Source organism: Scyliorhinus canicula, chromosome 22 (assembly GCF_902713615.1).
Source record: "Scyliorhinus canicula chromosome 22, sScyCan1.1, whole genome shotgun sequence".
In the NCBI taxonomy this organism is placed as follows: Eukaryota; Metazoa; Chordata; class Chondrichthyes; order Carcharhiniformes; family Scyliorhinidae; genus Scyliorhinus; species Scyliorhinus canicula.
In genome coordinates this window covers 16799137-16811815 of record NC_052167.1, presented here as the reverse complement: position 1 = coordinate 16811815, position 12679 = coordinate 16799137, and the positions used below count along the sequence as shown (strand labels likewise).

At 45.2% G+C, this 12679-nt stretch overlaps 1 protein-coding gene across 1 annotated transcript; it reads right to left on the bottom strand.

Moving 5' to 3' along the window:
- On the bottom strand, nt 1-12665 carry znf511 (zinc finger protein 511; the record flags this gene model as incomplete). The annotated part of the gene is made up of 6 exons (XM_038783272.1): nt 1-317; nt 1383-1589; nt 5504-5628; nt 10205-10406; nt 10533-10603; nt 12471-12665. Coding segments are annotated over 6 exons (867 nt in total), but the record flags the coding sequence as incomplete, so codon positions are not given.
- Between the last annotated feature and the right edge of the window lie 14 nt (nt 12666-12679).

Sequence of the window (12679 nt, the reverse complement as noted above, 5' to 3'; positions counted from 1 at the left end):
TGACGAAAAGCAACAGATTTATTTTGGGAATAATGAATAAATACTTATTTGTTTTCTGAACCGTGCAATTATTTAAAAAAAAAAGATTTGCAACCACATTGACCGATAATTGTATCCGATTGCCTCTTGGAGGCTGAGATTGTTCCAACTGATCAGGCCAAACGTGTTCTTCCAAGTTCATATTTTGAACTAATGCCTTTTGCAGGACATTGTTCTGGTTACCAGTGACTAGTTAATTCGGAAAAACAGATCACTTCTTTTTCCTTGGATTGAAGCCACGGACTGACCCATGGCCAAAACAAATTGTTGCTGGCACCCTACAAGGAAAAAAAGAAAGACAATTGAACGGTGGAGATCAGAAAGGATCGGCTTTCATCATCAGTCATTGTTAAACCAAGGCAGTGGTGATGGTGATCAGTGCTCAAGTCTAGGAAGGTGGTCAAAGTAAAGTGTCGGCCCAGGTGCTGGAAGGTACACATGTTTATTTCCTACTGTTCCACAGGATGCCAGGCTGGTTAGGCCAGTATTTATTTATTGCCCATCCCCAGCTGCCCTTGAGAAGGTGGTGGTGAGCCGCTTTCTTGAACTGCTACAGTCCATGAGGTGTAGGTGCACCCACAGTGCTGTTAGGGAGGGTGTTCCAGGATTCTGAAAGTGACAATGAAGGAACGCCGATATATTTCCAAGTCAGGATGATGAGTGGCTTAGAGGTGGTGTTCCCAGGCATCCGCTGTCCTTGTCTTTCTAGGTGGTAGAGGTTGTGGGTTTGGAAGGAACTGTCGGAGGAGCCTTGGTGAGTAGCTGCAGTGCATCTTGTAGATGGTACACACGGCTGCCACTGTGCATCGTTGGTGGAGGGAATGAATGTTGAAGGTGGTAAATGAGGTGCCAATTAAGCGGGCTGCTTTGTCCTGGGTGATGTCAAGCCTCTTGATGAGCTGCACTCATTCAGGCAAGAATATAATTGGCTCAGCTATGATGCCTCCCACAGTAAAATATCTTTAACTGCTGACTGTCTACATATACATGAAGAACTGTCACCTGGATAAGATAATGGAAGGCAGGCAGCTGAACTTCAGCTGCTTCGTGAGTGACAGGGAGAAATACGAGGTGGGGTAGGGGAGAAGTTAAACTGATAGCTGAAAGTACCGACAAAGTTCTGTAACTTCTGGCAATGTTTTCCGAACATGATTACAACCATTACATCTTGTATTATGAAAGTAGAGTTAAATAAAAAGCACATACCACAAAATTGACTGTAAACTAACATCGAAATAACAGGATAATTTAGCAGTGTTTTACTATATACATTTTAAATAGAGATAAAGCTATCCTCTTATTCCTTTGAAGTTAGGTAAAAGTGATAATAATAGGACTGTAACCTGTGGGAGTATGAAGACCGCTGATGCAGTGTATTGCTGGATTTCGCTTGTCCCGTCACAGATGGAGTCTCAGCTTCCATTGTTTCCTCCGGTGCATGGTCCATCGATTCTGCGGCTGTTGTACAGAAAATGCTGTTTGTTTCTTTTTGACAAGTGGATGTTTCCACATCCATGTCATGTGAACTCCTGTCTTTATTCTTTTGATTGCTGCAAGGCGGGGAGGAAGAGAGCACGTTTGTTTTCACTGTACTGTCACGTCGAAGATTAGCACAACCAAATGACAACTTTCAAAATGGTTTCCGATTTGAAGTTCACGTCCGGCACCCATTTATTTGAGATGAACACAAAAACGTGGCATTTAATCCCACACGGCCGAACCATTCGGCCTGGGTTGCTTGTTCTCTCACTGCTACAGGGATGCATTGCTCGTCGCTAAAAGATTAGGGCTTCAATTTTCTGTTCCAATTGAGCCAATTAAGTGAAGGTACGATTTAACTCTGCCTCTACAAAACCCTCCAAGTGTTACCATTTCAAGTCTGTACCGATTTCCCCCATTCTATTCAAACACATTAAACAAGATTTCTGCATAGAAAACTTGGTAGATTTGACAAGGAAGTAAAATATTGTTTAAAGTCTTTTTGTGAAGACTTTTGTGAATGCCTTGTTCTTTGCAAGTGCAAGGAACACTTGAGCAACCACCATAACAAGTGATGACAACACAGGCACATGATTGCGATTTGACAGGTAGCGTAGAACCTGAGTACCAATAGCAATCAATCTAATAAAATTTCAGTGTATACAATCCATCTTTCTGTCCGTGACTTCTTTTCTGAAAATCGACACTCTTATCCATCATGAATGGTTAGGTTCTGAATCTTTTTGGAACTGCCCCTGTGAGGTAGAAAAAGTTGTGCAAAGGGAATTTTGCTAACGGGGGGCATTGGGTTAATCCAAAGCAAAATGTAGAAAGATATAATTTATAAATAGAAGTCAATATGCATGTGTTACAGACAAGTCATGTTTGACTAACTGGTTGTGTTCTTTCATGGAGTTACGGAGAGGGTTGAGGAGGGTAGTTAATGTTTCTTCAGAGCGGGCGAAGTTACCCAAGAGGTGGTAGTAGAACCATTGATCTTTTGATATAAACAACCTGGTCTTGTGTATATAGGACAATGTTTCAAAGCTTGCTGAAGATCAAAACTTAGAACTATAATAAATAGCAAGGGTGATAGTATCAGGCTTTAGGGGGATGTAGACTGGTGGAAAGGCAAACACATATCAGATGAAGTGAAGCAATGCATTTAGGTGGGGAGAATTAGGAGAGGCAGTATGAACCAAATGGGATAATTTTAAAGGGGGTGCAGGAACATGGAGACCTGGGCTGTGCACATGAACCATTGAAGGTGACAGGACATGTGGAGAAGAGTGTTTAAGAAGAAATATTGGATCCTTGGCTTTCCTAATGAACTGTTTGAGAAACAGAGTACAAAAACAGGGGAATTAAGTTTTATATCACACTGGTTAGACCACGATAGGCATATTCGGTTCAATTCTGGGGTCTATACTGCAAAGCCAAGGGATTGGAGGAGACACAAATAATAATAATCTTTATTAGTGTCACAAGTAGGCTTACATTAACACTCCAATGAAGTTACTGTGAAAATCCCCTAATCGCCACACTCCAGCGCCTGTTCGGGTACACTGAAGGAGAATTCAAAATGTCAAAATCACCTAACAAGCATTGCTTTTGGGACTTCTGGGAAGAAACCCACGCAGACACGTGGAGAACATGCAGACTCCGCACAGACAGTGACCCAAGCCGGGAATCGAACCTGGGTCCATGGCGCTGTGAAGCAACAGTGCTAACTACTGTGCTGTGCCGCCCATAGGCACCAGGGATGAGACTGGAGATGCTGCGATTGTACTCCTGGGAGCAGAGAAGGTTATGGGGGAGCTTTGATGGAGACGTTCAAAGTGGTGAATGATTTTGATAAGAGCAAATAAAGAGAAAGAGTGAAAGAAATGTCAGTAACAAGGGAACACATTTACAGTGAATGGCAAAAAGACTCGGATGTGATGTGAGGAAATAGTTTCTTACAGAGCGAGATGTTGTGATCCGGAATGCACTGCCTGGAATACTGGTGGATTCAATAGCAAAATTCAAAAGAGAATTGGATAAATACTTGGAAGGGAAAGAAATGACATGATTTAGTGGAAAGAGGATCATGGGATTAATTAGATGGTTCTAACAAAGTACTAGCACAGGTACTGTGCATCAAATGGTTTCCTTCTGCACTCTCAATTTATGATTTTTTTTAGCCTCATTTATGAAGGATTAATAACTAAAATTTCTTTACAAGCTTATCAAGAAATAACTTTCAACTGATTGCCCAGCAGCATGCAATCTAAGATAATAAGACATTGGGATAGAACTTATGTTAGCATTCATGCCAAGAGGGCTAAAATACAAGACCAGGGATGTACTTCTGAGGCTATATAAGACTCTGATCAGACCCCATTTGGAGTATCGTGAGCAATTTTGTGCCCCGTATCGAAGGAAGGATGTGCTGGCCTTGGAAAGGCTCCAGAGGAGATTCAGAAGAATGATCCCTGGAATAAACAGCTTGTCATATGAGGAGTGGTTGAGGATTCTGGGTCTGTGCTCGTTGGAGTTTAGAAGGATGAGGGGGGGGATCTTATTGAAACCTATAGGATACTGAGAGGCCTGGATAGAGTGGACGTGGTGAGGATGTTTCCACTAGTAGGAAAAACTAGAACCCGAGGGAACATCCTCAAACTGAAGGGACGATCCTTTAAAACAGAAATATGGAGGAACTTCTTCAGCTAGAGGGTGGTGAACCTGGTGAAGTCTTTGCCAAAGGAGGCTGTGGAGGCCAAATCACTGAGTGTCTTTAAGACAGAGATAGATGGGTTCTTGATTAATAAGCGGATCAGTGGTTATGGGGAAAAGGGAATGAGAAAAATATCAGTCATGATTGAATGGCAGAATGGGGCGAGTGGCCTAATTCTGCTCCGATGTCTTATATTCTTATGGAAAGGCTTTTGGGAAGCATGGCTCTACTGTTTTGAGATGCAAACCCATTTTGTTTAATTTATTAACTCGCCCAAGTTAAGTTAGATGTAAACCCGTACAGCAATGTTCTTCAAAGTTGGGGGTGCGACCCTAGGGCAGCACGGTGGCACAGTGGTTAGCATTGCTGCCTACGGCGCTGAGGACCTGGGTTCGAATCCCGGCCCTGGGTCACTGTCCGTGTGGAGTTTCCACATTCTCCCCGTGTCTGCGTGGGTTTCACCCCTACAACCCAAAGATGTGCAGGGTAGGCGGATTGCCCCTTAATTGGAAGCCCCTTAATTGGAAAAAATAATTGGGTACTCTAAATTGATATTTTAAAAAAAGTTGGGGGTGCGACCCGTGGGTGTGCGGGCGGGTGTCAGGAGGGTCACTGAGCCGTCCTTCGCGGCGCTCCCAATCGCGCAAATCCCCGCGCAGCAGCCGGCTGCAAGCGGCCTTTAAAATGGCCGCAAACATGTAAAAAAAATTCAGCCGCATTGCGCATGCATGCACGATCATTGACGTGCATGCGCAAAACTTTGCGCATGCGCGGTGCTGCCGCTATTTTTTTTTAAACGGTCGCAGCTTTTTGTTTTGCAAGTTCAGGGGGGTTTTATTCATTTATTTTATTCATTCAATTTTTACTTTTTTAATTTATTTTATTCAATTTTTTTTTACAAGTTCAGGGGGGTTTTATTCATTTATTTTATTCATTTAATTTTTATTTTTTTCTGTAAGTTCGGGGGGTTTATTTGATTAAATTTTACAGGAAAAAAAAAAGTGCAGACTTTGAATAGATGGAGACTCCATACTTTCTGACACCAGAAGGCTTCACCTTCATCCAACAGGTTCCATTGGAGGAGCGTGTACGAGGGCCAAAGGGATCCAAAACCATTTCCTCCATTTTTATCAGCAGCAAACAAGGTAAGAAAAAATGGTGGGTCGCTCAGGTCGGCCGGCGTGGGTCGCTCAGGTTGGCCGGTTGGTAAAAATGGGTCCCTGGGGAAAAAAGTTTGAAGAACACTGCCGTAGAGGACAATTTTCTTACCGTTTCAGTTTCTTCGGTTTGTCAAATCTAAAGTCAGCTGGATAACCGTGAACTTTGATCAAATGCTTCTTCCGGTCACTGGAAGCCTTGAATTTTTCTGTACAACTCTCCACCAAACATATATACTGGAAAATAAAAGCAAGTTATAAATATATTCATCGGGAAATTCTCGGCAACCCCCGTGATGGGGTGGGCTGGCAGTAATTTGGAGACAATCCTCAAACTGCCCTGTGGGTCGAGGGATATAAATCCCACAGTGAGCGAGTTACTTCAAGGGGGCTCGTCTGTGGGAATTCCCGGACTACCACAGGGCGAATTCCCCAAAAAGCTCTACACGAAAGGTAATTAATCTGAGAGGTGCCAATGACCTTCTGTACATGGTCTTATGCCTTCCTAGGGGCAGATCTCTCCGACCATTGGAGCAGTGTGGTGACACTTGATACATGCTCACTGGTGTGGAGCACTCTTCCCAACTCTGCTGCGACTCCCTTCCAGTTGCACTTTGGGACAGAATTGACACTTGTGCAGAATGCATCCTTTACCTGTATCACATCCTCACTTTAAGTGGTTTAGTTTTGCTTCCTTGTTCATTGGCTAAGCACAATTAAAACACTTATGATGAATATCTAGCTCACGGTTCATGTTAACATCTTGAGATAATGTTTAGTTCTGGGAAAATTAGATAAACGCAGTCAAAGCAGCTTGGACTCTATTATACTTAAAAGGTTGGAGGGACAGGGCAGCACGGTGGTGCAGTGGGTTAGCCCTGCTGCGTCACGGCGCCGAGGTCCCAGGTTCAATCCCGGTTCTGGGTCATTATCCGTGTGGAGTTCGCACATTATCCCAGTGTTTACGTGGGTTTCGCCCCCACAGCACAAAGATGTGCAGGGTAGATGGATTGGCCATGCTAAATTGCCCCTTAATTGGAAAACATTAATTGGGTATTCTAAATTTATTTTAAAAAAGGTTGGAGGGACTATGTTGCCTTAAGGGGTTAACAGGGAATAAGATCTTAAACAGCAGGTGGGCTTACTTAGCTGGAGGGTTGGAGACATGATGTCTACACTGCTTGCTGTTTTAGAAGTTAGAGCTAAATTAGATCAATAGCATTCAGTGAACTCAGAAAGGTTGCGTTGTCATGGTGATGGGTGGAACCCAAGAAGGTTCTCTGCTTTCAATTTATGTGTGTGCTTGTGGGGAAAGAGGGTTTAGTAGCTGTTTGGATCTCGTGTGACTTGCAGCTCACAGAGAGGCACTGGTAGCTGTTAGCCGGGTCCAAGGGTACAGAGAAGTCCTGACAGCCATATACATCTTGATGCAGCTGGGAGACTGGTGTTTGGAGAAAGCCAAGGGCAGTGGCAGCTTTGTGAAACTAGAGTCTTCGGAAGAGTTGGAAGTGTACCAGTGTCATGGCCAGCATTTATCATGTAATCAAAATCACTGAAACAAATTATTTAATCATTTATGCCACTGTCGGTTATGCATAAATGAGCTGGTGCTGCCATGTATAAATGAGCTGGTGCATTTTCCTGCATTAGAAAAGCCTCTATGCTTCAACAGCCTTTCATTGGATGTGAAGTGCTTTGTGATGGCCTGAAGACGTGGATGGCACTATATAATTGAAAGTTGTTTCTTGCATAACTCAAGCCACCAAAGCAAGAAAAAGGGCACCAAAGAAAAAGGGCATCAAAATCACCAAAGAAACTAGTCATATTAGGGAACACTCTCTGCAAAGTATACAGCCCAATATCAATCTCAATCGGTAAGAAACAAGCTGCGCTTAAGATTAGAGGTGTGAGAGATTAGACAGTTGTGGCAATGAAGTAAACTGTTCCTTCCAGTCAGGAAAGCTTAGTTAGGTGTTGCTAACTTTCCCGAAATACACTAGAGCTGCTTTTGCAACCTTTTTTGAAGTTAACGTGGAACTAATAGTGCAGAAGGAGGCCATTCGGCCCATTGAGTCTACATCAACCCACTTAAGCCCTCACTTCCGCCCAATCCCAACCCCTCCTAACATTTTGGACACTAAGGGCAATTTAGCATGGCCCATCCACCTAAACTGCACGTCTTTGGACTGTGGGAGGAAACCGGAGCACCAAGAGGGAACCCACGCAGACATGGGGAGAACGTGCACATTCCACACAGAGGCCCAGCGGGAAATCGAACCTGGGACCCTGGTGCTGTGAAGCCACAGTGCTAACCACTATGCTACCATGCTGCCCCTAAGAAACAGGCATTCATTTGCATAGTAGAAGGCTGCAAGATTAACTGGGCAGAAAGTATGGAACAGAGGCTGGCATCCTTTCCTTGAAAAAATCAAGAGATGGGATTGAATTAAATTCAACTCCTACAGTAAATGGAAGGTAGATACGTTGCTACACACATCTTGATAGGCCCGGGCATATGTTCCGAATTCAGCATCTTTTGGCAATTGTTCATGATGGGGTTGCACTGTCGGTGAGATGGCCAAGGTCTGAACTCAATAATTGACTTCAACATTGAATTAGTATTAAGACTGCCTCTGTGCATGGCAGAGAAATAGAAAGTATCGAAGTAACTCCGCACTTTAGGATACTCTGGCTCCCCATTCCCGCTGCTCTTTAGGGATTTGCGACCGGTTTAGCAGATGTATCAAATGGTTTGCAACTCCAGCTGGATGCTGACTACTCAGAGATTTCATAACATTCTGTATAACCTCTTCAGTGGAGCAAGGTGCTAATCAGGGCCAGGGATTCCTTGAGAGAATATCAGCCAATTAGGACATCAATTACTTTGAATACTTTAAACAAATTGTTACAAGTCCCTAACCAGAATTGTAATATTGTACAAAGCATACTTGGCTGACAGCTTTGGCACTGTGGTAGCATACTTTCCCAATAATCTGTCAAACAATCAGAGTTTTTAATGTCCATCACTGCTAATCTTTTAACCTCTCATCTGAAGGATGGTAATGCTATGACCTGGTTTTCTTAAATTATGCATTAGAAAGCAGAATGTGTCAGTGCTGCTTAGCAACCTAAACCACAACCTTTGTTCTAGAGGTGATTAAAAATGTAATTTCTGAAATTGGGGAAGATTAGAAAGGTTTTTTATTCTATGCTGCACCTCATTTGAGGGCTTGATTCCATTAAAATTATGTTTTCAAACACTGGCAAAGCTTTGTCTTCATTAATTTGGATTACAAATGCATCTTATAACACAACGTTCATTCCTTCCAGCTCTACAGCCACAATGCACCCTGAATTAGCTGCACCCAGAATTAGCTGCACCCAAATGGTTCCTCTTAAAACTGTACATGAGATTCCTGGATTATCCTGCCAATGTACTTAGATCTGTATGGAGTTCAGACAGTTTTGTTCTCTAAATTGTACATAAATACATAGATTTAACACAGGCCAGTGAGCAATTCATGACTTAAGAGTTTTATAGTCATAGTCGCTTGGCTGAATTTGAGTATTGCTGAAAAAAGAGACATGCTGTTGAAGCCTCTCATCGAGCACGCCATCAGGACAGTTGCAAGAACGGCAAACTTCAAAGGGAACAACAATCTACACTGCATGCGAAACAGGGTGTCGACTGGCCGGCAATGCAACTCTGACTGGTTGAGACATGCCATGGGGAATGTACCAGGGAACAATGTCCCGCAAGCTTCTGTTAAATTGGAAAACCACAATGTCTGGACAAAGTCCTTTTCCCTCCAGAGGATCACTCCCCGAGTGGTAATATATGTAGCATTAAGTGAAACCTAAAGAAATGCAGGGAAATCTCAGCAGCATCTGTAGGGAGAGAAAAGAGCTAACGTGTCGAGTCCAGATGACCCTTTTTCAAAGCTGAAGCATTAAGTGAGTCACTTTATAATAATAATCGCTTATTGTCACAAGTAGGCTTCAATGAAGTTACTGTGAAAAGCCCCGACTGATAACCTTAAATTGGTTGTTAATGTAATCGTTGGCACGCTCTGGATTATTCATCAAGTGCTGCCCAATAATGGAATCACATCTAAAGTTGGACACAATGAGTTTTGCAAACACAGGCTGGTTGGGCACAATTAGTACTCTGCTTACTGTGAGCAGCCAAAGAAATGTACTGTTTGATTCAATGCACCAGTTGTTGGGACATACGACCCACATACCTGGCGTCACACTAGTGCTGAAATTCATATATATTACTCATTTGTGTCATCAGCAGAATGTCTTTTTGGTTTGATCACTGCATCCTGTTAGTGGAAATACCACTCACATTGCTACTGCATAGCAGCAGTGTGAACAGCTAGTTTTAACTGTTGCTCCAAATCTTTGAGAGACCCTCCAGAGGGAATAGAGCTAGACGGCACTTTTCAGGGCCGAACGTGATGGCCTTAGGCACGTTAATCAGTTTACATTATATATCTGATCGGGGTAGCCATTATCCCACGGGCCCTATTTATGAGGTTCTGATAGGCCAGTCTTCTAATTTATTGAACTGTAGGAATTCCAACATGTATACAGACTAGTGAAGATAAACAAAAGATGAGGGGTAACTGGCCCCTGGTATGTTCTACATGGCAACACATCAGCTAGAGTGCCAATCAATCAGCGCCCTGTTTTCTCACGCAATGTAAATTGCTATTCCCTTTGAAATTTGGCATTCTTGAATCCGTCCTGATAGGTGCAAAACGAAAAGCTTTGACAGCATGTCTCTCTTCCCAGCTGAGAGACTTACCATGTTCTGTTTTGCTGTCAGAATTTGGAAAAGTGAGTCGTGCCATTCCAGGATGTGAATATTTAGCAGGTGACTGGACGGGAAAGAGCGTTTGCAGGAGGAACAGACATTGCGGTGGAATGTATTATAATGATGTTCGTAGTTTTCTAGGGTGTCAAACAGTTGACTGCAACCTGCTATATGGCAACAGAATTCAGAAACCCTACATTAAAAAAGAATGCATATCCACAAGTTAGCACTGCAGGAACAAAATACGTGAAATTCAAACAGCTTTGATGCAACAGAATTAGGAAAGGGGCAATCCTTATAAACAAATAGCTTTTCTTACGTGGGTCTTTCTACTTCTCCAACACTTGTTATGGCATCTCGCAGATATAAATGTCTATGGATATCACCGTCCTGAACCAAAATAAAACATGAAATTATTTTCTATAAGTCACTGGTTTGAGAACTGCTACTTTTAATTGTTACAAGTTGGTCAGTCACACACAAATCCTTTCTCAGTATAAATCTTCTTATGGTGCAGCCAATTGGCTAACTTAGCCCACATCATGAGCAGAGCAAAGACAGTGATGTACCCATAAGCCTAGGCAATGGAACTACTGGATGAGGCCATGAGGAGGTGGCATAGTGCTACGGTCACTAGTCCAGAGACCCAGAGTAATATGTGGGGACCCAGGTTCAAATTCCACCAGGGCAGATGGCAGATTTCGAATTCAATAAAAAAAATCTGGAATTAAAGTCTAATGATGACCACGAAATTGCCGATTAAAACCCATCTGGTTCACTAATGTCTTTAGAGAAGGAAATCTGCCGTTCTTACCCCGTCTGGCCTACATGTGACTCCAGACCCACAGCAATGTGGCTGACTTTTTAAAAAAATAAACATTTTATTGTCGTATTTATGGTTTTACAACAACAACAAAGTAAACAATGTACATGAAGTTATAAACGTAGTGCAAAAGCCGTCTTCCTCCCTTACAGGTCCCACCGTTACTAACCCCCTACTCTAAACTAAGCTAACCCCTGCTGATGATTAATTTGCCGCAAAGAAGTCGACAAATGGCTGCCACCTCCGGGCGAACCCTAACAGTGACCCTCTCAAGGCGAACTTAGGTCTCCGTGCTAATTTCGTGGATAGTATTTTCAGATCTTTAGAGACCTAATTTGATAGATGTAGTTACAAAAACCAAGTGGCCATTTTACATCATTGAAGATCCCAAGCGACGGTTTGAAGAGTAGCAAAGGTTTTCTTGGTGTCCTGGCCAACATTCTCCCCTTAATCAACACAACCAAAGAAAACAAACTTTCATCGCACTTGTTACTTGTGAAATATTGTGATGTACAATTTCACCACAGCAAGAGCCCACGGCCAGCGGCACGGCAAGGGCCCGCGGGCAGCGGAACGGCAAGGGCCCGCGGGCAGCGGAACAGCAAGGGCCCGCGGCACGACAAGGGCCCGCGGGCAGCTGCAGGGCAAGAGCCCGCAGGCAGCTGCAGGGCAAGAGCCCGCGGGCAGCTGCACGGCAAGAGCCCGCGGGCAGCTGCACGGCAAGAGCCCGCGGGCAGCTGCACGGCAAGAGCCCGCGGGCAGCAGCACGGCAAGAGCCCGCGGGCAGCAGCACGGCAAGAGCCCACGGGCAGCAGCACGGCAAGAGCCCACGGGCAGCTGCACGGCAAGAGCCCACGGGCAGCAGCACGGCAAGAGCCCACGGGCAGCAGCACAGCAAGAGCCCACGGGCAGCAGCACAGCAAGAGCCCACGGGCAGCAGCACGGCAAGAGCCCACGGGCAGCAGCACGGCAAGAGCCCGCGGGCAGCAGCACGGCAAGAGCCCGCGGGCAGCAGCACGGCAAGAGCCCACGGGCAGCAGCACGGCAAGAGCCCACGGGCAGCAGCACGGCAAGAGCCCACGGGCAGCTGCACGGCAAGAGCCCACGGGCAGCAGCACAGCAAGAGCCCACGGGCAGCAGCACAGCAAGAGCCCACGGGCAGCTGCACGGCAAGAGCCCGCGGGCAGCAGCACGGCAAGAGCCCACGGGCAGCAGCACGGCAAGAGCCCGCGGGCAGCTGCACGGCAAGAGCCCGCGGGCAGCAGCACAACAAGAGCCCGCGGGCAGCAGCAATGACGGAATGAGCTGATCAACTGTTTTAAGTGCTTTTGGTTGATGGATGAACGTGGACCGGGACACAACCCTCACCCACCGACTGGAGCCGGCGACCTGACTCGGTTTAATGTCTCACCCGCTCCAACAACCATAACCTACTTCGAAGAATTCGTCCTCCTTGTGCAGGAAGATCCTCCTGGAGCTGAAGGTGAAAGGCGACTCGGCGGCAGCCGCCCCATCATCACCACCGCCGCCGCCCTGGGCACCCGCCACCGCCAGCCCCGGGGGCCTGGAGCCTGACAACTGGCCACCGCCTCCGGAGCGCCAACCGAACCGCTCGGTGGGCAGCAACCGTCACTCCCGGGACG